Here is a 26,141-nt window from a genome sequence, read left to right as displayed (position 1 = left end):
CCGGTACAGAGCAGGGCCCTCAGTGGGTGAGCAGTCAGATGGGCCAACACGTGTGTCTCGGTCGGGGCTGCCTGTGGGGAGGGTCAGGCATCCCTGGGAAAGGCACGGTAGGCGGTGTCAGCTGCTGGCGGATATCCGCGTCCCGGGAGCCCGAGTGCCACCTGCAGCGCCAGGTGGGGTCTGGGCCACATGTGTGTACCCACAAGGCCTGGCACCAGAGGGCACATCGTGATGTCCCTCTGTGCTGCTCTTCCTGTCACTCAAGGCCATATGTGGGAGATTCCTCCTAGCTAACACGTGGCCCCCTCAGTCCCAAGTGTCATGGCACAAAGTGCCTCTGTTGCTGCGAATGGTGAGGGACAGGGTGCCAGAAGCCACCCCTTGGGGGGCACCCGAGACTGAGTCAGATTGCACATGGGGAGTAGACAAGCCCGGAGGAGGTGACGGGAAGCGGAGGGTTTGAGTTGTCCTGTGTAACCCAAGGCTGGAAAGGCAGGGAGTAGAAGGCACCCCAACATGCGGGCAGGCGGGGAGTGGTGAGGGACTAGCAGTGGGGCTGGGGTCAGGCAGCTGCCTTTCTGCCCAGGACAGTCGTGCCTGCAGCTGTGCTGCTGCTGTCCTGCCTCCTCCTTCTCTCACTGTCCCCTGGCTGGTCCCCTGGGCTGGCCATGTCCCCAGGGCACTGTACCCCTGGCTTCAGCTAGTTTCTCTATGCGCAATGTCCTCACTCCCATTCCGACTTCCCGGAGGAACTGTGGTGCCCTGCATGTTCTTCCCGGGGAGCCGGCACCCCAGAATTCCCGAGATGTGATGGGGCCTTCAGTCCAGTACATTCTCAGCTTCCAGCCACCACCGCCTGCCTGGTTTTCCCACCCTGACAGATACAGGCCTGACTGGCTCAAACTTCAGCGACAGTGAGAAGAGCCATTACCTTCAGGAGGTTTTGAGGGGAATGGTACTGGACAGAGAACCATATCCTAACCCCAGTTCAGCGGCTTGCCAGTGAAAAATCAATACTCCCGAGACAACTGATGGTGGAAAAGGAAAGGTTGTTTTATTCAAGAGGCCAGGAACCTGGGAGGATGGTGGACAGAAGTCTCAATGACCGTCTTCCCCTCCAGGGGCAGCCCGAGGGTTTTAAAGGGGAAGGCTTGTGAAAAGGGAGGGGGACTGTGCACAGGAGAAGCAGGGACCCAGGTGGTTAGTCGTATGTTGACATGTCCTTGGACAGACTTGCTGGCATCCGCAATGACTGCTTTTGAATGCAGTCAGGCCTTATCTTCTGGAAAAGTCTGGTCCTTCACTCCTCAAGGCCAGTGGCCTGCAAATCTCAAGGAAAGCAGGTTAGTTCCACTACAGACCAAGGGACTTGGGTCAGTAAGCAAGGAGTACATAGGATCAAAGCAAGTTAACCCTTTAGACAGGTTGGAGTGCCATTTCAGTAGGATGTCCCCATGCCTTGTGCTCTGATATTTTTATATGAAATAGAACCATCAAAGATACAGTACGGTAGTGTCTCAAGGATAATCTCATGAGCATCAGAAGAAAAACATGGGCATCCTAAACTTCCCAGCCAGCTCGAGGCCCGTTCTTCAACAATGTCTTTCACCAGGCTCACAACTAGGTTTTCCAGGGGAACTCAGAGAGTCTCCGCAAATGCCAGAGAGTGGAGTCTCAGTTCCTGGAGGGACCTGCTTCTACATCGCTGTTTCTTTTCTTTGTTGTAGGTTACTGGTGGGAGGGATGTGACATGCAGTGTGATCTCGCCATCTCCCAGTATGTGAATGGAATGCCCTGTCCAGTGTAACTAACCCAAGAAAGCTGTTGGCGCATAAAAACATATCCAACCATAGGCGTGAAAATGCAGCTTTTATTTTAACAGCTGAAACAAGGCATCAGTGTGTTATTCTAAGCCATTCTTTTTGCCTTTTCCAAAACTGTGGGTAGGCATAAGCAGGTAAGTTACGTGATTTTTTGGCAAGGACCACCACCACCCTGGCATGGCTCGTGTCAGCGTCCACAACCACATAGACAGATCCAGATCACTTCTGTGGCTGCCTAGTTGCCTACGGAGTAAAAAGCTCAGCACAGTTTTGGAGGCCTTGTTGGGTTTTTTGTATTCTTCAGCCTTCCTCTTGATGCTCCGTTCGGGCGTGCTGGGACTGACTTCAGAGTGACCCTTCTCCATGATGGGGTAATGCTACAGATGGCTTTGGAAGGAGGACAACTGAAGAAGCCTGAAGAAAAGATGAGGGAACCCAGTTGAAACAGTGGACCCAGGGGCTCTTTTCTCTACCAGCTCCCCACCGCATACACTCATTTCCAGAGGAGTCAGAGGATGTTGCTTTGTAGAATCATGGGTCTTAAAATGCCAGCCTTATCATTATTTTCCGTTCTGTCACATACATGGGTCTGTGTCTAGAAGCTCCGATATGCTCCGTAGACATATTTTCAGTTCCTCTTTTAATCACTAAGTCTGGAGTGTAGAGTTTCATATCTCGTGTGGCAAGCTCACCATCATGGCTCCTCCCACGTAGGTTCTCTCCCATTTAATTAATAATCAGCTCATTTTCTTTCATGGCAAAATCCTGTTAAGGTTCATGACTATGCTTGCACTGAATTCATAGATTTATTTCAGGGAGAACTTATAGGATCACAATAATTAATTTTCCTATCCAACAAAAAATGGTATTTTAAGCATCAAAACAGTTGACTCATAAAACAGTTTCATGGATATTTCCCTCTATTTTGTTTGAATGGTTTTTTTTTTTTGAGAGAAAGAGAGTGTGTGTCCGCATGTGTACCAGTGGGGGAGGGGCAGAGAGCGAGTGAGAGAGAAAATCCCAAGCAGCTCCTCACTGCCTGTGCAGAACCTGAAGCTGGTTTCTATCTCTCAGGTCATGATCTCATGGTTTGTGGAATCGAGCCCCACGTCAGGCTCTGCACTGGCAGCATGGAGCCTGCTTAGGATTCTCTCTCTCATCCTCTCTCTACCCCTTCCTCTGCTCGTGTTCTCTCTCTCACTCTCAAAATAAAATAAACATTAAAAAATCTATTAAAAACAATAAATAATGAAATTCACATGTCTTTTGTGGCCAGTGTGAACTGGATGTATTATTTCTATTACTTCGTATTTTTTTCTTGAGGAAATATACAACATCTTAGGTCTTTAATTTGTATCTAATCTTACATTTTTTAAAACATTTAGATGAATGACTTGGCAATTCCAGAGACATTGACTTAAAACAAAGGCAATTTTTCAAATTTCCTCATGTAAATAAGCTCTAATATCTCAATAACATGAAATAAAATTTAGCTCTTGAGAAGGGTAAAAGGGATCATCTATGTACCGACATGGAAATGATTTCCAAGAAGTGCTAATTGAAGAAAGAAACTTGAAAAACAATATGTATCTTATCCCATCTGTCTTTTCTTCACAGAGTCATCTATACAGATAAATGCAAAGGATAATATCTGAAAAGTTTACAGCAAACTGCTAATGCCAGTTCTTCTGATAAGGGGTGTGAGACAGTGGAGTATAGGAAAGGAGGGGGTCATAGGATCTCAATAAATGTAATTCTTGTAGTTTTTTCCAACAAGAATGGAAAAATATATGTAAGCAAATTCTGGAAAATCCTTTAAGTAAAACAAGATTCCTCAGAAGCATACATTTTAGAGAGAGGTGCAAACACCAACGTGAGTTGACCCACTTTCATTTGCTCAGCCTGTTTCCTCCCAGGGAAGGACCCTGGAGCTCAGAAGAAAGGCACCAAAACCCAAATCAAATGAACAGTGAGCCAACCTGTAAATGGAGTTCAAGGCAAGAGAGCCAACTTCGCCAGGAAAGATTCTTTACCCTTGTCGGTGACTTTAAGAGGTTCTTGAGGGAAAAAGGATGTGCTGACACCCACTCTCTGGTATCTTACAAATTATAATGGGCTTAGGGTATCTGCCTGCTAGGTACCTCACCGAGGGCTTCATATACAATAGCTCGTTTAAATTCTCACAGCTGTGGTGGGTGCCACTGTCACACCCATTTATGCAGGTCCGGCAACTGAGAGGCACAGGAAAGGTACATAACTGACCCAAGGTCATATAGCTAGTATGTGGCACAACCAGGATATGAACCCAACTCATCTGGCTTCAGAGACCCATCCTTCCACCCATTCAAGATTCTTCCCCCTGATCCTTCTGGAAGTCAAGGAAACAATTCTCATCCTATTTGCTTTGGTCATGGAACACAGTATCTTTGTGTCTTTACATGGTTCCATCCGGGAAGGGGAGAAACCCAGATGGCTGAGCATTTCCTGCCACTCAGGAAAAGCAGTGTGTGACTGGGTCCCTCTTACAGGCATCTGTGCCTCAATATCCTCTGTTGTTTTGGGAGACAATGTGGAGGCAAATCATATCTCATGATATGACAGTCCTTTTTTGTTCCTCAGGAGAGTAGCAGGGTAGCTAACACAAAATCCCATCCTCTCCATTAGCCCTCCAACATCCTGTGAAAAGCCACATCCTCCCTCTAGATAATGTCCACACAGGTCACACTTTAATGTTAACAATATAGCTATATGACTACTTAGCTGAAATCACTGCAATTAATCATGCCATTTATGTGAGCTGGGATTTAAAAGGTAGGCACGCAAGAGGCATGGCCAAGGCTGGATCCAGAGTTCAGGGAAGAGTAGAGAATCTTACCTGGGACTGAGTTCCCTTGCTGCTTTCACTGGGTGATTATATCTTGAGGCCAGAGTCACTGACCATTGCCCAAGGGACCTGTTGAAATGCAATGAACACCTTAAGCACATTTTGGTGATCCCCATAGGGAAAGTTTGAATGGAGGGATTTTTACATCATCCAGCAAAGGGCTCTAAGACAAGACAGCTGAGTGTTCAGGAAGCAGATATGGAGATGGTACCCCCTAAATATCTGTTATTAGCTTCCACCTCTTCCAGCACCTCTCACCCACTCACCATCTTTGGTCATGAACTAGAAGTAAGCCAGGTGGTACTAGCCGGTGTTCATATTTTGCCATTGCATGTGATTACAAAGTTCTGAGAACCATTATGAGCCACAATGATTCCTCTTGGTGCTTAACCAATCAGGCCCTGAAACTTAGAGAGAAGTAGAGGGGGAAAAGGGAAAGGGAATTTTTTCCCTCCTTTGCTCTCTCTTCCAGACCAATTGTTACTGGAGGAGGATATGTGGCTGATGAAGGACCATAAGGCAGGCTGAGGGCAAAGCACAAGCGAGCACACATGCCAGGTGGGATACGTGTGACATTCCTGAGGCACTCCTGACTGCCCAAGGACAAAGCAAAGAAAAGAAAAGAAATGGCTAACTGATGGAGATCACAATCATGCAGGACATGAGTCTATCAGTTTACAAATATCTTAGCAAATTGCAAGAAAAAGGGCAATCTTATCAATAGCCTAATCTTTAGAAACCTATAGACTCAGTTTCCTGGAGCCCCAACATCACCCTCCCCCACTTAGTGATGTGGAGCACATCAAGAGAAAGGCAAGAAGGGAATGGCAGGTAAAATTAAATTTCCTTGTGACCTGCACGCAGCCCTTTGACAAATACTTGAGGCAAATACAGAGCATAACATTTCTCCAGGAACCCCCTGCCGTTCTAATGTTAATGCATTGCTGGAGGGAAAACAGCCTTGAGTTGACCAGAGCCATGCCTCTGGTGTCTTTTGAGTCCTCTTTAGCATATCAAAGTCCCTCTGGAGGCCTCTCCTTTGACTTTACCTCTCCAACTCCGTAGTATAAAACCGGTCATTTTCAACAACCCCTGCGCAGCTCTTCCTGCCCATGGGCCCTGTCCCTGAGCATTAATAATATCACCTTTTCGCACAAAAGACATCTTCAAGAATTCTTCCTTGGCCGTCAGCTCTGGACCCCCACCATCACCCCAAAACCTCATCATGGATACTCAAAATAGCTCCTGTGGTCTGGGCAAAACACAGCTATCTATGTCACATCATCACCTGCCATCACAAAGTGAATTGACTTCATGAGTGTCAACCCCACTGGGTAATAGTTGAAAGGAGGACTAACATTTGCCCACAGCAGTAAAATGCTGCTGCACGAAGTGGTCAGGAGCATGAGCTCGATGTCCAAGTTAGTGTGACCAGGCAAGTCTTTTAGCTTCTCTGATCCCCAGGTTCATTTCCCTTTGAAAGTGGGATGACAACCAACTTCCTCCCTTAAGAGTCTGAGAGGATGAACGGACATGGTAGTAGTAACACACTCAGAACCATATCAAGCATGCAGGGAGTGCTCAGTGGACAGGATTTATCACTGCCACCATCTCAGTCAACTCTGATTTAAACAGTCTCAGGTGGAGATATATTGAGTCCCTGCAAAGTTCACCACCCAAGCGGCACTGTTCCACTCCTCCCTCCCATTTCCAAAGAAAAGGGCTTAGGGTAAGATAATTCTCATGATCCTCACAGTATCAGAAGACACAGGACTTCCAGTCTTAAGCTGGTCTCCACACCATGGCTGATGGTCATATCCTTGGCTATGTAGTTATTCGTGTTCACTAGAGAGAACATTCTGTCTGTGTCCCTGAAAGTTCTGCCAGCATCCACCACTGAGAAACTTAGCTGGAACAACTCAACATGCATCATATTCCCAGAGAGGCAGGAAACTACCCTCAAAGCCATGCATGAGCTCAATTCTAGTGATGGGGACTGGGGATCCTGAGGTCTGCCTGTGACCCAGATGGGTACCAGTCTGGTCGGTGATGCACCAGCTGGTGCTGGTGATACTGATGGTGTTTAGGGAGCCATTGCCCCAAGTCAGGGACAAGACTGTGAGATTCCATAGCCTACAGACACACCAAACTTCACCCTTCATCTACAGTGTCACTGGTGGCCAAGAGGTACATGTGAGTCGTCAGACAAGAAAATATATTTTTATGAATACAATAGGAGGCACTGATATAAAGTTGAGCTTTAATGCCATTTTTAACCCCATTGGAATCACAGTTAATATACTAGCAACCACATCCTCTTAGCACCCACAACATTAAAAAAAAACCTGTAACATCTTTTAGTCATGTTTGGTTTCTGGAGACAGCATATTCCTCATTTTAAAATTTCACTTAAGAGGCGCTGGGTGGCTCAGTTGGTTAATCATCTGACCCTTGATTTTGGCTCAGGTTATGATCTCACAATTCATGAGATCAAGCCTCGTGTCAGGCTCCACCCTGACAGATGGAGCCTGCTTGGGATTCTCTCTCTCCCTCTCTCTGTCCCTCACCCGTGCATGCGCACATACACTTGCTCTCCCTCTCTCTCTCTCAAAATAAATAAACTTAAAAAAAAACTTTCTTCATTATCACTATTATTGCTATTAAAAATAACTAAAAAATAAATAAAAATAAAAAATAAAAATTTCACTTAAGCCTATTTATGCTGAATAAGCCCACTTTGAATGGTGTGGCCTTTAATACAAAGGCCTAGAATCTGTCCAAATTGTGATACAACAGGCATTCTTATTAGTGCCTCCTGAGAGGTCCTTTCACTGTAGAAGCTTTAGAATACTCCTCCTCCTCCTCCTCCTCCTCCTCCTCCTCCTCCTCCTCCTCCTCCTCCTCCTCCTTCTTCTTCTTCTTCTTCTTCTTCTTCTTCTTCTTCTTCTTCTTCTTTTTACTGCTGGGAGTCTCTGGACCATCTGTGAGTCCATGATCTTCCCATGTAAGCACTTGGCCCCATGCTAAATACCGTAAGAGGGGCAATCAGTGGCCACACACTGGCTCTCCTGGAAATAGGCTGTGAGCCTGTGACTTTCCATACTCAGCTACTGATTATGCCTTGGATCATGGAAGGAGCACCCTAAAAACTGGGCACAGATACCAAGATCTCCTTGCTACATGGCAAAGCCCAACCTGGCCCCTCTGGCTTATCCTAATTGCAGGACAGAGTAGTATTCTCTGCCTTCACTCTCTTTTCAGATGCCATAGTGCAGAAGTAGGTCATCCTTATCCTGGAACCCTTGACCTAACAGGGAACCCCATGGTATCAACTGACTGAAAAGCAAAGGCAGTTTGTCCACCTTATCACCACCATCATATGCAAGGGAGCTTGACCAAGAAGTTTCTAAAAAGGATAGACCTCAAGGCTCAACGCATTTGATTGAATTTCAGATAGTTTCCCTAGGACCAGATGCCCTTGCCAACAATCTCCTGAATCTGCAATTACAGACTCTTTAGCCAGTGACAGTGGTCTGGCCATCTGCTCCAGCCAGTGGCAGCACAAAAATTTCTTATCTAGGGTTTGTGACTTTGGAGTAAAGAACCCTGGGAATGTCTTGGCTCACAGATGTCAAAACCTAAATCAGGTATGCAAGACTCATTCAACATTTGAATATTGACTCATGTAGTCCTGATAATATCAAGGAGAGGGGTCCCATACAAAAGGGGACAATGAAGACTATTAGCCCCTGTAGACAAGTTTGGGTTTCATGGACTCTTTAGGACCAACTGCTTGAAGAAGAAAGACAGCAAAGATGGCCCTGCAAAGCTCTGCTATGTCCTGCTAAAAAGGCAGGTGAGGCTCAAAGGGCATTGCCAGGGAACAATATCCAGCCACAGACATTCAGTTCTATGGTAACAGCTATGTTGGTGTAGTTTCAGTCATCGGGTTCTTCTAGAAACCCAAAGACCTCAAGATGTGATGCCTGGGAATACCATTTGGTTTGTTTGTCCCTAGAGATGACTCTACCCTTGCTCTCTAGGAGCACATCCTGGAAAGAAGTCAGTCTTCCACACACATTGGCTGACATACATTCTGAAGACCATGTCAGGAGGCTGGAGACCCATCCAGGGTGTGAGGAATTCATGGTTCCCCTTTCTTTCTCTGTCTCCTGGGTTTGGCTTACTGTATCAGCGTTGATCTACCTGTGGCCTAATAGTGCATTGCCCAGTGTGGTGGCCATCAGCCAACTGTGGCTCTTGAGCACCAGAAATGTGGCTGGTTCAAAGTGATATGTGCTCTAAGCACAAAATGCTCACCACATAGAAGACTTAGCATGACAAAGTAGGTGAAATAACTCATTAACAATTGTTTGTATTGATTATATTCTGGAATTGTGATATTTTAGTGATATTGGATTAACTAAGGCATATGATCAAGATTGACTTCATCTATTTCCTCTTTTTTTTTATGTGGGTGCTGCAAAAGTAAAATGACATGGGTGGTCACATTGCTGCTACCGGGCATCGCTGGTATACAGTGGTTGTTTGATTTCCAAATTAGGGCTTTGCTGGATAATTCATGTCATGCTACTATATGCAAAATATTTTGTGTTTATATGAGCCACAGTGTGAAGTTCTTGACAGGGTTGTTTTGCCTTCAGCATCCACCTGAGTATACTGAGCTCTGCAAGTTTCTAATAATAACAATTAGGATAGTGATATAGATTCCTTTTTCCCATGTAGTCTGTTCCAGTCTTCAATGTCAGAGAGGGCTTCTCAGAATTCTAGTGCAGACTAGGTCCACATGGTTAAGATGTTAAGGATCTTGAATAATAAACTGTTACAAACATATTGACAATTTTAAAGATTTACCTCTATCAGCTTCTTTAATGCCCAGTACGAGAATAGGTGCTAGCAGAGGAGCCTTGTGGGGGTACTTCCCTCCCATGCATTTCCCTGGAAGCTTCAAGTTTGTTTTTTAAAAAAAACTTGTAATGTTTATTTTTGAGAGAGAGAGAGAGAGCGAGCGAGCGCGTGCGTGTGCGCACGCGAGCGAGCAGGGGAGGGGCAGAGAGAGAGGGAAACACAGAATCCGAAGCAGGCTCCAGGCTCTGTGCTGAACTGGGGCTCGAACCCTCCAACCATGAGATCATGACCTGAGCCCAAGTCAGGCGCTTAACTGACCGAGCCACCCAGGTGCCCTTACAGTTTCTTTCCCTAGTTCCAGAATGCTGAATTGCCCTGATCTCAGGGTGAATTTGATCTTGTTTCCCAAACACTTTCGTACTTGAAGCCAAGTGGTCAAGTCCTATGTCTGTCACTGGTACACGGCCAGGGGCCACATTTAACGTGCTCACCGTTGTGTCCTGAAACCCCACCCTGGAGTCTGGCACTGAGCAGATGGCTCAGGGGACACCTGCGTGGGTGCCATCATGTTGTGGGGGGGCACCCATGAAAGCGGACAGGGTTTGCCGGCGTGGACGGCATCCCTGCTCTGAAACACATCCATTGGACGAGCCGAGTGCTCATCTGTGCCAAGCACGGGGCTTCGGGGCTCAGGGGCATTCATGCCATCTGATGCTCGGAAAACCCTCACGAGGGAAGTCAAGGGACTGTCCCGTCCACGTTACAGCCAGGTCAGGGACACACGCCCAGGGAGGAGTGGGCACCCGGCTGGTCTTTCCCAGGCCCGGAGGCCCAGTTGCCAGTCCCTGAGGTTTATACCCCACCTCGGAGGCACTTCCTTCCACAGGATAAGCGTGTCTTTGGTCCTTGCTGTCCTCCCTGCTGGGACTCAGGCTTCCTGGTGCCATAGGACCCTGTCAGTTGCTTCTGAGTTTTCATTACAGGACCAGTGTGACCTCTCAATCATCTGCGGCCAGTTACCCTGTGTGGGTATGGAGTAGGAGTGAATATTCTGTAGAGCGTAGGTTTTCACTCATCGGTTCACCCCACAATTCTTACTGATTGCTTTTTATGTGCCAGGTACTATTCTAGGCACTGATTTATAGTCTTGAACAAAGAAGACAAAACTGCTGCCCTGATGGAACCTGCCTTCTATTAATGCCCACCTGGCTTCCTGGGCCATGGGATCACAGAACAGAAAGGAGCAAGTGGGAGCAGTGTCGGCTCCAGATCCCCGTGAATGTTGTCACAGCAGCATAGCCTGTGGGAACCCCAGAGAAGACCACCATTAGACTGGAGAGATTCATGGAATCTCCCATCTCCCCACTGTATTTTCCCACTGGATTGTTATGGGGGAACATATTCTTGACACGGACAATGGCTTACCATGGTCCTTGATCATCTATCTCACGCCCCATCAGGGCATCACCCTGGTCCTACAGAATGAATGACATGGCTTTAGATCTGGGAAGCAGGAGGTATCCAGCTGGGCTGTGTTGGAAACAGCGTTCAGTAAATTGCATTAAAACCCAAGGACATGGCATCTCATTTCTGGGGCTCCAGTGTTCTGTGGTAGAGCTTCCCAGTCAGTGTGATGGGAGTGAGGAGCAGATGTGCTGATGTGTGGATTCCCCTCGGCTCTTTTAGGGATCAATGCAGAGAAGGGGAGGAACTACGATAGTCGTCTTGAGCAAGGGTCACAAACTATGCCTCTTGAGCCAATGCTAGCTTGCTGCCTGAGATGATTCTTAAACAGTGACATTCCATTAATGTACCTGGAACTGAATCTGTGCTACTGCAGTGAATCTATTATCCTCCTCCTCACTGTGGTGGTTGTCAATATGGCGCTTTGAGGTCTCATGGCAACTGCTTTCATCTATTACTATTTGTATTCCTAATGGCATGTGATTTGTTCATTTCAATGTGGTTGTTGCATGCACATGGCTTGAACAGTACATTTTCTTGATACCTAGGCTCTATCAGTATCCACAGCCCCTCTTTGTCACATTGGATGTGTGGTTCTTTTGATTAGTTTCATGGGAAATTAGAAATGCCATTTCTTCAACCACTTCTCCAAGGTTCTGTGGCCCCCTTTTATTGGAGAAAATTGAGTTTAAAAGGTCTTATTCCTATCTCTACTGAAAACCAGGAAATTACACAGTACCTCCAGTTCCCTTCCGGAGCCCAGAGGTCACCACAGGATTCTCTCCCTCTGTTCACCTTTCTGGGTTCGCAGCTGGCTTCCAACCTGGGGACCTCTCCCCCGCCAACTCCTCCATCTGGTCTATTGGCTTCTTTGCACAGCTGTGTTGTGTGCACTGTGACACTGCCAGGCAGCCTTTGTGTGATATTCTAATTCTTTCCTCTCATGGGCTGTGATTTCCACCTGCCACCTTCTTACCCTTTCTGGGCAGCCTCACAGCCCCCCAGCCTATCCTCAGTGTCCTCTGATAGAAGAAGGGGAGAGAAAAAGGTTTTCTTTTGCCTTTTGGACCCATCATGAAGCTGGCTTATATTCTCCACTCTGTGTAATTGCCACTTCTGGTACTCAGACTTTAGCTTTTCGCGAGCATCTTTCTAAGTATGCTGACACCAGGGCTGTTGCTCTGGCCACAAAGTGAAGTCTTGGGATTGGTAAAGGGCTAGAGCTAAAACACGCATACCTGAGGATTCAGATCAGTCAGCACGAGTGTTGCCCTCAGTGGGAAGTGGAGATTTCTCTCTGCTGATGGTTGGGGTTCTCCTCCTACAAGAGTTGCATTTTGTGAGTGCATTGCCCCACTTAAATGTAAATTATGTTCATGAGAACACCTCATTCCCAATTGTTCCGGATATCTCAGAGTTATTGTTTATGCTACGAGTGAGAAGTATAATCTTATTGTTGAAACTACTCCAAAGGTACAAGTTATCTTGACAGTGTAAAGGTCATGATTTACAGAGAAAAGGTACCATCAACCAATATCTCCAACCCCGCCAAAAAAAAAAAGATATGTATTAATTGAATGCTGAAAATAAGAGTATGGATTAGAATTTTCCCATAGCCATTCAATCAATGTCATTGTAAGTTTAGAGAAATGCTTGTCTAAAAGTTGATCAAATATTTGTTTCCAAAATAGCTTTCATAACTGAGAGAGTACGATTTTACTAGGTGGCATGGCTCATTTTTACCAGGAAGAGTGAATCATCGATGTTACAGAAAACCCATCATTGGGCAATTTACTGGCAAGTTGTTGCCATTACCAGAGACCTAAAGACAGGTCACAAAGCCTGGAAAATGCTGACTTGGAACAGGATCTCGAATTTTCCAGAGTATGGGTCTTGTGTCTATAGAGGGCTTCGACATTCTCCTAAATAAGGATGAACGGTGTTTAGAAAGTACCAGATGGGAAAGCAAAACATTCTTATTTGGTCTGACTGGGCTTGAAACCAGATCCTCTCTTAGGTCACCTAGAATTGCCCAGGATGTTTCATTAAATTTATTCCTCCTGTATTTATTGAGAACCCACTATGTTCCAGGCACTGTTCTGGGTGCTGGGAGCACAGCACAGAAAAAGGGAAAACATCTGTGCCCTGATGGAGCTTATGTGCAAGTGCAGAAAGACAGACAATGATTTTGTGAACTTCTCAAGGAACACTAATTTATTGGGTAATCATCTAGGACATAAAAGGATCTTTGGTGATAGAAAGTTTTGTCATGCAGTCAACTTGAAAGAATTCCTTTTGATATTTCTCATAGTGGTGGATCGTTCTGAGCTGGGAGTGAAACAGGCAGATCTGTGGAAGCCACCTGGGTGAGTGACATATCTGTGAGTTGGCAGCAGGTGGGAACCACTCTAGGATCTGGCATTTTGTGACTGTTCAGTGCATATCTGTGAAGGTGTACATTTTGCTGATAAGAATACAATAGAACGTGACAAGGTTTTCTGAGGTATTTCATACCCCTGCCCTAGATTTCATTAATATCTAATATGGGTTGAGGGAGTACTTGGTGTGGTTTTCCCTGCCACCGTGAGCTCACCAATAGACTTTAAGTGGCAATGAGACATATGCCATCAAGATGAAGGGGCCAGGGCCTGGGAAAAGTGGCATTACAATAGGGGACAGGTGGGTTGAGCACTTTCAAGATGGAAATAGCTCCTACAGGGCAAGAACTGAAAGAAAATTTGGTCAGATTTTGGGGTGTGCTTCTGACATCTGTGTTCAACAAAGACAGAGAGGCAAGTAGATAAGGTGGACTATGTGTTTCTTTTTCATGAAAATAATATATAAAATGATAAGAGTATTTTCTTCGTTTTCAGTGACACCAGTGGCTTTTCAAACTGGGGAATGTCTTGAATGCAAGTCATCTCAATGTGTGGAGTAATAATCATTTACACTTTCCAACCTGACACTGTGCCTGGCACATGGTAACCAGTGAAATCAGCTCCCTCTGACAATGAAGTGGCAGCAGCAAGCAGAGAAATCGTGACCTTCTGGGCAACTTTGCAGCTGAGAGAAGTGAATGCCAGGTCAGCTGCTCTTTATCAGCAGGAAACTGGGTGGGCTTCTTGACCCCCTTGCCTTCCAGATGCCCAGGTAGAAGCCAGTGCAGATTCCTACACCTGTGATTCTCCCCCTCAGCTAGTGCCCCTAACTTCAAACTTCTTGTTTTCTTTTCTTTCCATAATCAACTTCCATTCAGGGCTTTGTCACCAGGAATTTGATTAGAGGAAGTCCTCAGTAAGCTAATGACACTGGTGTGTGATTAATGATAAAGAAGCCTCTAAATCCAGTTTAGTAGAGTATGACTTTGACTGAAGGACTGAATCTAATGGGAGAGAGTCTGTGAGTGTGGGAGCCCAGTAGAGAGAGAGAGATGGTCAGTGGATCCCTGTGTGCACTCATTATGTGCTTCACACATGCCTTGTCTGAGTACCCACCATCCTTTTATTTATTTTTTTTAATTTTTAAAATAGTTTATTGTCAAATTGCTTTCCATGTAACACCCAGTGCTTCTACCCACGAGTGACCCCCACCATGACCATCACCCCTCCCTCCCCCTCCCTCTTCAGTCCATGGTTCATTTTCAGTATTCAGTAGTCTCCCCTGATCCATGTCCCTCACTCTTCCTCACTCTCCCTCCCCCTTCCTCTCCCCATGGTCCCCCGCCAGGTCTCTCCTGTTAGACCTATGAATGCAAACATATGGTATCTGTCCTTCTCTGCCTGACTTATTTCGCTTAGCATGACACCCTCGAGGTCCATCCACTTTGCTACAAATGGCCAGATTTCATTCTTTCTCATTGCCATGTAATACTCCATTGTATATATAAACCACATCTTCTTGATCCATTCATCAGGTGATGGACATTTAGGCTCACTTAGGTCATTAATCCGTTTTGAGTTTATTTTTGGGTGTGTCTGAGAAAGTGGCCCAGGTTTTACAGAGGCATTTTTGTAGAACTACTCTAATTTCAGTGAGGTAGTTAATTTTTACAAATAATAGGGTAACAGGACATTCTCAGTGAAAAGTAGATAACATACACATTTGTTTAAATCAGTAGTAAATCTTACAGCTAAGAAGATAGCAGGGTGTTCTCAGCGAGAAACAGATAGCAAACACATTTGTTTATATCAGTAATGCTAAGATTCAGGCATAGGCTAGGCTAGGAGTCCTTCTGTCTGGCTCACAAGAGGAAGAAGGTATTTGCGCTGGGTAGTAAGTTGCTTGTGTGAACCTTGTTATTTGATGTTGAAGGTGTAAGCACCATAGGGCCCTAGATGTGCCGGTCTTTGTATATGAGTTTTTAACTACTCTTATCCATCCTCATAATGGGTATCAGTGTAAGGGTAGGTATTTGTGGCACCAATTAGCAAAGGTACGTGCAGTAACTTATGTCCATGTCTTTGGTTTCTTATCTCTAAGTTAGGCTCTTTTTCTCCAGGCCAGAATTAATAGTAACTCTTGTGTTTTTTAACCCCCTTTATTATCTATATCTTGGGTTTGTGAGGCTCATTAGAAGAGCCTTTCAACAAACATCTGCAGTGCTTTGTCTAAATTCTTCCTTGTAGAGGTGGGAATACGCTTCTCCCCATGAGGTATCTGTGTGGGAAACATCAGTCTGATTTGGAACATTGTGAGGCCTAATCAATAACAGCAGCCCCATTTCCAACATGAGCCAATAGTAGAAGGAGATGCCATTTTCGCTTCCTGGCAGAAGCTGTGCAAACGTCTGCCATTTCCTTGCTGTGACTGTGTCATCCAGCGAGGTTGACACGGCTTCCATCAGCCACACTTTCTTTTTTTAAGTTTTTTTTTTATTTATGAGAGAGAGAGAGAGAGAGAGAGAGAGAGAGAATCCCAAGCAGGCTCTGCACTGTCACTACAGAGCCCCAATTTGAGGCTCGATCTCATGAACCATATGCCACATATTCATTATTCATTCATCTGTTGATAGACATTTAGGTGGTTTCCACTTCTTGCCTACTGAGAATAGCACGGTCATGAATGTTATAGTGCTCAGGTCCCTTCAAAGTCCTGATTTCAATGCTTTTAGATAACTATCCAGATATGGGACTCCTGTATCATAGGGTAATTCTCCTTTTAATTTTTGAGGAACTTCTGTACTATTTTTTATAGTGACTACACCATTTGGCATTTGTATTAACAGAGTCTATGGATTCTGAATTCTCCGCATCCTTGCCAACACTTGTTGCCTTTTGTTTGTTTTATAATAGCAATCCAAAGAGGTGTGAGATTTTATCTCATTGTAGTTTGGATTTGCATTTCCCCAATGATTTGTGACACCGAGTATCCTTTCATATACCTGTTGATCATTTGTATGTTTTCTTCAGAGAAATATTTAAGTCTCCAAACCTTTTTTTAAAGTTTTATTTATTTATTTTGAGAGACAGTGTGTGAGCACAAGTGGGGAAGGGGCAGAGAGAGAAGGAGAGAGAGAATCTGAAGCAGGCTCCGTGCTGTTACCACAGAGCCTGCCTCAGGGGGAGCTTGATCTCACAAACCATGAGATCATGACCTGCACAGAAATCAAGAGTCAGACACAAGCAACTCAACCATCTGGGCACCCCTTTAGTCCATATTTTAATTGGGCTTTTTAGGTTGTTGTTTTTTGGTTTGAGTTTTTGTTTGTTCTGTTTTCAAAATTGAGTTACAGGAGTTCCTTATATATTTTGTTATTTAATCCCTTTTTCAGATAAATGGTTTGCATAACTTTCCTTCTCTTCTGTCGGTTTCCTTTTGACTCTGTCGATTGTCTCCTTTGCTGTGTAGAAGTTTTTAGTTTGACTGAAGTAATTACTATTGACAAATGGTGATATTTTTGATATCACCTATCCTTCTACATTTATTAGTTGGGTATGTACTATAAGGAACACCTCCCTCTTCTCCATTGACTTTTCATTCACTGTGGACTCATGTCCCTATTTATTCAGAAGTTTATATGTTACTGTCATTATTTAGATATGTTGTCCCACATTTGGCCCATGGTGGCCCCTTCAAACTGGCTTCTCTGTCATCATTCTTTCAGTGCTTCCTTACTTTCTGGAACAACAAGATATTTCAGCTCATCTTGTTTCCCTGTCCCAGCGGTGGAATCAGCCATTTGTCCAAAGAGTCCTGGTTCGTTTTTGTGGATACTGTAGTATTGTTGAAACCAAGATATAGGTGCCAGGTGTGCTCACTGCTATTGGAGTATTGTGCCTCTATGGCCTCGCAGTGGGCAGTGCTAGGATATGTGTACATCTAGACATATATACACATACATACAAACTTATCGTATATACACATATATATGATTGAGTAGTGACCCCACCCAGTTCATGTCCATTCAGAACCACAGAATGTGACTTTGGAAATAAATAGAGTCTTTGAAGTTGTAAGTAGTTAGGGGATTGAGATGTGATTATACCAGGTTAGGGTGGGCCCTAAATCCAATGTCTGGTGTCCTTATAAGAAGAGAACACAGAGAAAACAAAGCCAGGTGAGGACAGAGGTAGAGACTGGAGTTATGCATCTATAAGTAAGGCAAAAAATGCCTAAGATTGCTAGCAGCCACCAGAAACCAGGAAGTCAAGAAAGGATTCTAGATTATTTAAAAGGACCATGACCCTGTTGACACTTTGATTTCAGACTTCTGGCCTTCAGCCATGTAAGAGAATACATTTTTGTTAGCCACCCAGTTTGTGATCATTTCTTATGGCAGTCCCCAGAAATGAATACAGTAACCAAAGCATTCAAACTAGTACCTCTGGCTTCAATGCAATAGCCCAGAGTTTGCTCTAGTCTTCTCCCTCCCCACATTTGCACTTCCTCCAACAAGGCAAATCTAGTTTTCGTCGCATTCATTTTGCTATGTGTATCCAGTCTCCTGATCCTGCCATGCTTCTGCCAGTCTCCTGCATCAGCCCCAAACCCCTACTCAGGTCTGCCTTCCCCCCTCTCTGGAACCATCCTCACACAGCCCTACCCTCACATGGACAGGCCTGACGGCCCTCTTCTCTGGCACCATCTGGCCTCATACACATGCCCGGAGCCCTACTCCCTCCCGCTCAGACCTACCTGCTATACCTGTGTGCTGAGCTCCTTTGGGGACAGCACTAGATATTGTTTCTATCCAGAGACTCTCAGTTCATGTAAGAGAAATCCAACTAAAACTAGCTTATGAAAGCTGCCTTACAAAATGGAACCCCATTTAAGAGAAGTGGCCCCAAGCACTACTGGGGTCAGTAACAGCGCTGTCCTATTTTTCCAGGCTTGCTTAGACCCACCTTGAAGTATCTCCTAAAGATGCACCACTGATTCTTCCACTCTCCTCCCATATTAACTTGGACATATCGATGTGTTGCTGTACCTGACACCTTGCTGTATAATTATCTGCTTAATATGTTGTCTCCTACTAAACTGATTTTCCTAAGGACTGGAACTCTGTCATCTCCAGTACCTATCATATTCTTGAGAACATAATAGGCCTCCAAAGTTTATGGGAGAAATGAATCACTGTGGGTAGGAGACAGTCTAGGAGAACGTGAACAGGGTTGATAGCACTGAAAATTCTAGTAAGATGAGTTTAAATGGGTGGACCTTTAGGTTAGGAAACCAGGGAACTGAGGCTAAGAGGGGGCCTTCAATGTCTTTCATGAGTTGTTCCCCTAGTCTCCAGACCCCCGGGTGCTCAGGACCCAGATATTGCTGCCACGTCCCCCACATCCAGACAATCATGGGGGCCTGTGGCTCCTGCCTCCTTCAGCTTCTCAAACCCTTCCCTTGCGTCATGTGGGCACCACCACCCTCATCTCAGCCCACCTCTTCCCATCTGCCGCAGCCTCCTCACTAGCCTCCCTATCTCGCATCTCCTCTCCTGTAACGTTCATCCAGGAGTCTGAGGGAGCTTTCTAAAAGGCACATCTCACTTGTACTTCTCAACTAGAGCCTGTGGCTTCCCATGACTGTAGGCTGAGCTTCAAATTCGTCAGGAGCAATGATAGCACTTCCATTACATGGCCTCTCTGCATTCCCCTCCTCAGGACTTTCTAGGAAACATTCCTTCTGCCTGAGAGGCCGTTCCTCACATTCTTGTTTGGCCTCATGTGCCATACTGGCAAAAATGTCCTCTTACTGTCTCATTTTTTTCCTAATACCCAAAGGCCAAGGGAAAATGGAAGTGGCAAATACTCTCCGATTCTCAAGTTATTTTTCTAAGTTTATTTATATATATTTTGAGAGAGAGAGAGAGAGAGAGAGAGAGAGAGAGTGAGTGAGCGAGAGACAAAGAGCATATTAGCAGGGCACCTCAGGTCAGGCTTTGGTCTTGGTTCTCCTGGCCAAGATGGGAGGGAGTGTGGATCGAGTCACCCTGGGTTTCTGCACAGTCTGGATTGCTTCTTGGACATGTGGCCTCTCACTATCACTATCTACCTTTTCCTTCCTAGGACTGCCTCACCAGGGGCCTCTAGCACATCATTTTTGTTTTGTTTTTGTTTTTTAAGATAAGAACAAAACCCAGGTGAGGGGAGGGAAAAGTCCTATTGTGCTCAGTTCAATTCTACTCTTCTCTAATCTGTGGAAGAGAATGAACCAATTCTGGGGTGAAGTCAATGCACTGACTGAGTTCCACATCAGTTTGAGAGTGGATTTCGGTGAAAGCCAGAACATGAAGTCAGTCTTCCTACAGGGTTGGCTTATTGAAACTGAAAAACACTGTCTTATTGATTGACAAGTGAGGAAAGAACAAGGCCTGCTCCTGACACTGTCACACCAGTTTGGATTCCCCAACGTGTGCTCACAGCTCATGTCAGCTAAGGCCACCAACTATCACCTCTAACCCATTCCCCACTCTTCTGAACTCAGTTCCATCTTCTACTCTCATACATTCCATAAAACAGTATCTTGAATGCTGAATGAACTTGATGCTTATTAATAAGGTTTGCATGAGGGGCGTCTGGGTGGCTCGGTCATTTAAGCATCCAACTTTGGCTCAGGTCATGATCTTGCAGTTCATGAGTTGGAGCCCTGCATCGGACTCCATGCTGAGAGCTCAGAGCCTGGAGCCTGCTTGGAATTCTGTGTCTTTTCTCTCTCTCTCTCTCTCTCTCTCTCTCTCTCTCTCTCTCTCCCTCTCTCCCTCTGAAATAATAAATGAATACATTTTATATATAAAAATAGTTTGCACGTAAAGCAGCCCTTCTTCTGTCTGTCAACACAGGGAAAACAGCCTTGGTGCTCATCACAAGACAAAGCTGGTGCATGAAAACAAGCAGGAACCAACTCCCTCATGTCCTAGGAGGGTAAATGGGCAAAAACATGTTGGAGGAAATTTGGTCATATCTATTTTTCTTTTTTTAATGTTTATTTATTTATTTTAAGAGAGAGAGCAGGGAAGGGGCAGAGGGAGATGGAGAATTCCAAGCAGGCTCCAATGCAGGGCTCAAACTCACAAACCTTGAGATCATGACCTGAACTGAAATCAAGAGTTAGTTGCTTAACTAACTGAGCCAACCAGGTGCCTCAATCATACCTATTAAAGTTATAAATATATATGCCCACTAACCGACTGTTACTATTCTATAAATCTGTCCTACCAACACATGTGCATAGAAGAAGGCCCACTGTATTTTATAGCTTGGCTCCAGGGTATTTTGGTCAACATTGAATTGCAGTCAGAAGTCAAGGGGTGGGGCGCCTGGGTGGCTCCATCGGTTAAGCGCCGACTTCGGCTCAGGTCATGATCTCACAGTTCATGGGTTCGAGCCCCGCATCAGGCTCTGTGCTGACAGCTCAGAGCCTGGAGCTGCATCGGATTCTGGATCTCCCTCTCTCTCTGCCCCTCCCCTGCTCATGCTGTTTCTCCCTGTCTTTCAAAAATAAATAAATGTTAAAAAGATAAAAAAAAAAAGAAGTCAAGGGGAGTCTCTTCTCTTTATCCTCATCTCCAGCCAGTTTGTGCTGCCACATTAACAACCACCAGATTGGTTTTTCTAGAAATGAGGCCAAGTGCATGAACGGACCCTCTTTGTACTGGCCCTCGGTTGTTCATTTCTTCGACCAGATGGACACTCCTTAGCTCAAAAGCCCGCTGCTGGTGCCAAACAAATTCTCTCACGTCCAGAGATTTAAAAATTAGCCCCAGAATCAAACTTTTAGCCATTTAGACCCTGCCTACTTCTCATACCTCAGAAAACCTCACTCCACATATGCCAGCCATTCAAAAGATGGAGCCTTGCGGTTATATAACCTCAAGCTGCTGCTGCCCCTCAGAATCCAGTGACCCATCAACTGCCTGTCGTGCTACTGGGCTCTAAGGTCACTAGATAGGCAAGTCCCCTCTGTGAGCCCTCACTCCCTGGGGAGTTCCCATGTCCGCCTCCCCTTCTGACTCTGGACTTGGTCAGAGGCAAAGCAGAGTTGCCACAAACCTTGTACACACTACTGCCATCTCCTGGTCATATCTTTTTCCTTGATCACTTCCTAGATCTCTCAAACTTTCTCCAAGTGCTAAGAAGGATGGGATTTTGGTGATCAGGAAGTAGATATGAGGACCTCCCATTCAGTAGTATGAAGCATATTAGATCACTTTAAACAGTTGTGAGAAAGGGGTAGTTTCCTTTGTTACTACTAGGTATATTTTACTTGTTGAATTCACCCTCTCTGTCTCTTGTTGAATACACTGGACCTTCTGGTGCTTTAGAGAGCCAAGTATCACAGCCAAGAACAATGTTGCTGCCTGGCGTCGTATGCAATCTTTGTACTTGGCACTGTTGCTAAGAGGAGCAAGTTAACTTGGGGCAGGGGGGCGCACATGCAGAGAGATTTATATTTAAACATGACTGCCCAGGTTCTGTCATTGTTTGCAGGTATATATACAAAACATAGGTTTCATAAACCTTGATAACAGACCAAAGATGCAGGTGAGGAAAAGATTGAAATATAAATGACAATATTTTATACAGTTTGGCTTTCACCATAGTACATGCACATACGTATTTTTCGACTTTTCCTCTGTCACCTCTTTTTTTTTAAACGTAAGCTCTATGCCTGAGATCAAGAGTCACATACTCTACCGACTGAGCCAGCCAGGCACCATCTTTGTCACCTCTATTAAAAACAAGATAGAGTCCAGATCTTCTATATGCCCAGTACTTGCTAAAGTAACCTACAAAATACAGTTCCTGGACAAATTGATTAAATGTAGAAAGGGGCACATAGTTGTCACCAATCAAGCACATTGTAATGGTCGGAGTTGAATTCTATGAGAGTTATGGCATTGCACAGACAACATACAATCCCAGTGTTAGGTGTGTAAGGACCAAGCCATTCTCTCCATGGAGAGGCTGGAGACTCAGCCGTGCACTACCCCATAGTCTTCCAGGCACCTGGAGAAGAGAGATGGCTCCCAGAATGGGAACCAGAAGAGATGGGGTGAAAGCCATGGTTAAGCACAGGAGTTAGAATTATCTACTAGCTTCAAGAGCAAATGGATCAAAGTATCTAGGATATCTGTTCTCATGTGGCCCAAGAGGGCATTTGAAAGCAATAAACCCATGCAAGTCTGACGGATATGTTTATTCATATAAAATGATCGTTTTTGACATGTTATCTCCCAGGCTCTGCCCAGAAGACCTTGTGCTTTCTTATTGTGCACAATCCCCCAAAGACCTCGATAACCCTAGACAGTCCTATCACCTTCTATAAGCTTTTGGCTTGCACACCTATCCCAAACCCTGATCTCTCTCCTGAGCTCTGATTCCACATTTGTCATTTCCACTTGGAGACCCATAAGCATCTCAAGTTCCTCACATACAAATATAAACTCACTTTGACCCACCAAATCTGAGCATCTTCTTGCATTCTGTGTCAGTAAAGAACACTGCCATCTACCTAGTTCACTAGCTAGAAACCTGGATGCCATCCGCAACGCTCTCTTCTCCATCACCCAATGCCCAGTCAACCACCAAGTCCTGCATTTTCCACATGCCACATGGCTCTTGAATCAGTCCCCCTTTTTTCATTGTGTCATCACCAACATGACAGTTTAGAAAATCATCCTCTCATCTGGGCAGCTGCAACAACCTTCCAAATGGCGCCCTGCCTTCAAGTCTTACCCATTCCTATTGAGGTCAGAGTGATCACCTAAAATGCAATCTCTGTAGTAGATCTCTTCGCTAGAACCCTCAGTGACTCCCCACCGCCCTGATGAAAAGGCATAACTTCTCAACAAGGCTGAAAAAGTTGTTCATGATCCAGGACACTGCTTCTCTTTCCAGCCTCTTCAACACTACTCAGGCTCCTCAGTACCTCTCACGCTGCAGCAGGAAGTCTTCAAATATATACCAAGCTGTTTCTCCTCCGAGTCTCTGCACATGCTGTGCATTCTGCCCAGAGCCCTCCTCACTCCCCGCTTCCACCACCCAGTAGGCTCACTACAGTTCACCCTACAGGTTTCCATGCAGACCCCCCTTCCTCCAGGACGACTTTCCTCTCTGCCATGAGCAGGTTAGGTAGACCTGCCATGGATTCCCATAGCCTTTTACAGTCCTACTTACATCACAGATAGTACCTATACTCCTATGCACATATCTGAACAGTGCAGAGTTCTTAATAGGTGCTCACATATATTAGCCAAATAAATGAATGTTAAGATGTGGAAATGGGACATGGTTTCAAAGCCTGGGCACTGAGCTGGTTATGGATCAACCAGATACCCACATTTTATAACTTGGGCTGTTCTCGGTATGTTCATTTTTTCATGTCTCTTTGTTTTCTCAGTATTTCAACGTCTTAGAAGTGCCAACCTGTTGGGGCGCCTGGGTGGGTCAGTCAGTTAAGTGTCCAACTTCAGCTCAGGGTGGGTTCAAGCCCTGTGTAGGGGCTGACAGCTGACAGCTCAGAGCCTGGAGCCTGCTTTGGATTGTGTGTGTCTCTCTTTCCCTCTCTGCCCCTCCCCTGCTCATTCTCAGCCTCTCTCTCTTTCTCAAAAATAAATAAACATTAAAAAAATTTTTTTAAGTGTCCACATGTCGAAGCTGTGCCTGAGAGAGTTAGAAAGGATATCTCAGGCCTTATTGGGGCCAAGGTGAATGGGGAAGGGGAGAGCAGAGGGGTGTTGTGTAGTGACAGGAATCCTTGGTAGCAATGTTAAGAAAATTCCCAAAGGGAAATGAAACGGTGACACAAGAGCTGTGCAGTCCAGCTGCCTTTCTCTGCTCTGAGGCCGTGATCCTGTAGTGTGTCCAGGCCTCTCCGGGAGAAAACGCACCCCAGGTGACCCTGATACATATAGGCTACTCACTACACTTGGAGAAATGTTGCTCTAGGTTCTGAATGCATGAGATACATTTTCACTTCATACTGTGGTAAGTGATCAAGTCATCTTCAAGGATCGAAAGTGAGTAAATTTATAGTGTACCAAGTTTGAATGAAGCTGTTACGCTATAAAAGCAATTGGGGAACCCACAACATCACAGATCCCAAAGATTAAAATCTGCTGGCAAAATCAACCTTACAAAGAGTATCCATACCTCCCAGAGCTTCCGGTATACCATTTTTGGTCAAAAGGCTCCTGAACAGGGTCATTACTTTAAGGGGGTCTTAATCCCATCTGTTGAACCTTGCTTTGTTCCCAGCCACTCCCAGAGAGGCGTCCTTCCTCTGACTCTTTATCACAGTGCTCCTCTTCCATCCAGCAATGGGTGTTTATGACCCAACCCCAAACCCGGAGAGCTCCTGAGCTCTCCAAACACCCAGCTCAGGAAGGACACCAGCCCCGGCCTTACCTGGGTCCAGGAAGGGCGGGCACTCCTCAGCAGCTCCGTAGCTCAGCTCCTGCAGCCCTGCCTGTGCGATCCAAGGCTCTGCCACTGGGCCCTCGGGGGCGGGTCCCATTCCTTGCAGTGGGGGTGCCTCCAGGTGGATGTCTGGTGGCATGTGTGCCGTTCCCACTGGTGCCAGTTCTTCCAGGAGCATTTCCTGCCTGTCGATCTGGGGGAAATGGCAGAGCCCATCACTCTAAGGCCGAGACCAGCAACGCCCAGTAGCAACAATGTGACCACCCATATCATTTTACTTTTGCAGCACCCACATGAAAAAAGAAGAAAGAGATGAAGTCAATCTTGATCACATGCTTTAGTTAACTCAATATCGCTAAAATATCATGATTTCAGAATGTAATCAATACAAACAATTATTAATGAGCTAGTTCACCTACTTTATCACTCATGCTAAGTCTTCTATGTGGTGAGCATTTTATGCTTAGAGCACATTTGGACCAGCCACATTTCTGGTGCTCCAGAGCCACAGTTGGCTGGTGGCCACCGCACTGGGCAGTGCACGATTAGGCCACAGGCAGATCAACTCTGATAACAGTAACCCAAACCCAGGAGACCCAGAAAGGAAGGGGAACCATGAATTCCTTACACCCTGGGTGGGGGCAGGAAAGTCTGGAAGGTTCCGGTTCAGTCAGGCTCACTGCAGAGCCCCATCAACACAGGACACCGGGCACCTAAGGCCCAACTAGAAGCCCTTTCTCCCTTCTGCCAAAGCTCCTGTCCTGTGCCAGGTGCTTCTGAGCAGGGGACAGTAGCGCCACCACCATGGGGAGACACGGCGTGATGGCTGGTAGCCGGCAGCACCCAGTGGGCAGAGATGGGAGTAGGTACCATTCACAGTGCAGAGCTGTTCCCGTCCCTGCCAACGTGGTGGTACCCCCCAAACTTTCATCCGGGTAAGAAGAACCTGTCAAGAACTTCAGACCGTGGCTCATACACACACAACATAGTTTTGCATATGGTAGCATGACATGAATTTTCTAGGAAAGCCCTACTTTGGAAATCAAACAACCACTATATTCTTTACTGTTCACATTTACTGAGACTTGTTGCCACTGTGAAAACTTACATGACCAGCAGTGCCACTGCTTGAGCTGTCCCAGTGTGAACTGGTGGCTGTCGCCTTCACAGAGACTTTATGCAAAGATGCGGGCATCTGACAACTTCATGAAGTCTTGTGTGCAGTCAAGCCCGAACACGCAGTGT

The 26,141-nt window shown here is 45.6% G+C and overlaps 1 protein-coding gene across 1 annotated transcript in view; it reads right to left on the bottom strand.

The window, feature by feature from the left end:
• Nucleotides 1–2,150: 2,150 nt before the first annotated feature.
• Nucleotides 2,151–26,141, bottom strand: part of LOC115283973 (zinc finger protein 449-like) — a 25,838-nt gene continuing 1,847 nt past the window's right edge. The window contains exons 2-7 of the mRNA XM_029930498.1: nucleotides 24,885–25,089; nucleotides 12,279–12,361; nucleotides 11,002–11,051; nucleotides 10,782–10,876; nucleotides 4,699–4,776; nucleotides 2,151–2,237 (exon numbers count right to left, since the gene is read on the bottom strand). Of these exons, the coding sequence (XP_029786358.1) occupies nucleotides 4,754–4,776; nucleotides 10,782–10,876; nucleotides 11,002–11,051; nucleotides 12,279–12,361; nucleotides 24,885–25,089 (456 nt within the window). The 3' untranslated portion in view covers nucleotides 2,151–2,237; nucleotides 4,699–4,753. The remainder of the gene's footprint in view (nucleotides 2,238–4,698; nucleotides 4,777–10,781; nucleotides 10,877–11,001; nucleotides 11,052–12,278; nucleotides 12,362–24,884; nucleotides 25,090–26,141) is intronic.

The sequence above is a fragment of the Suricata suricatta genome, chromosome X, assembly GCF_006229205.1.
Source record: "Suricata suricatta isolate VVHF042 chromosome X, meerkat_22Aug2017_6uvM2_HiC, whole genome shotgun sequence".
In the NCBI taxonomy this organism is placed as follows: Eukaryota; Metazoa; Chordata; class Mammalia; order Carnivora; family Herpestidae; genus Suricata; species Suricata suricatta.
The sequence above is the reverse complement of the archived record's forward strand: the minus strand, read 5'-3'. Positions and strand labels throughout refer to the sequence as shown.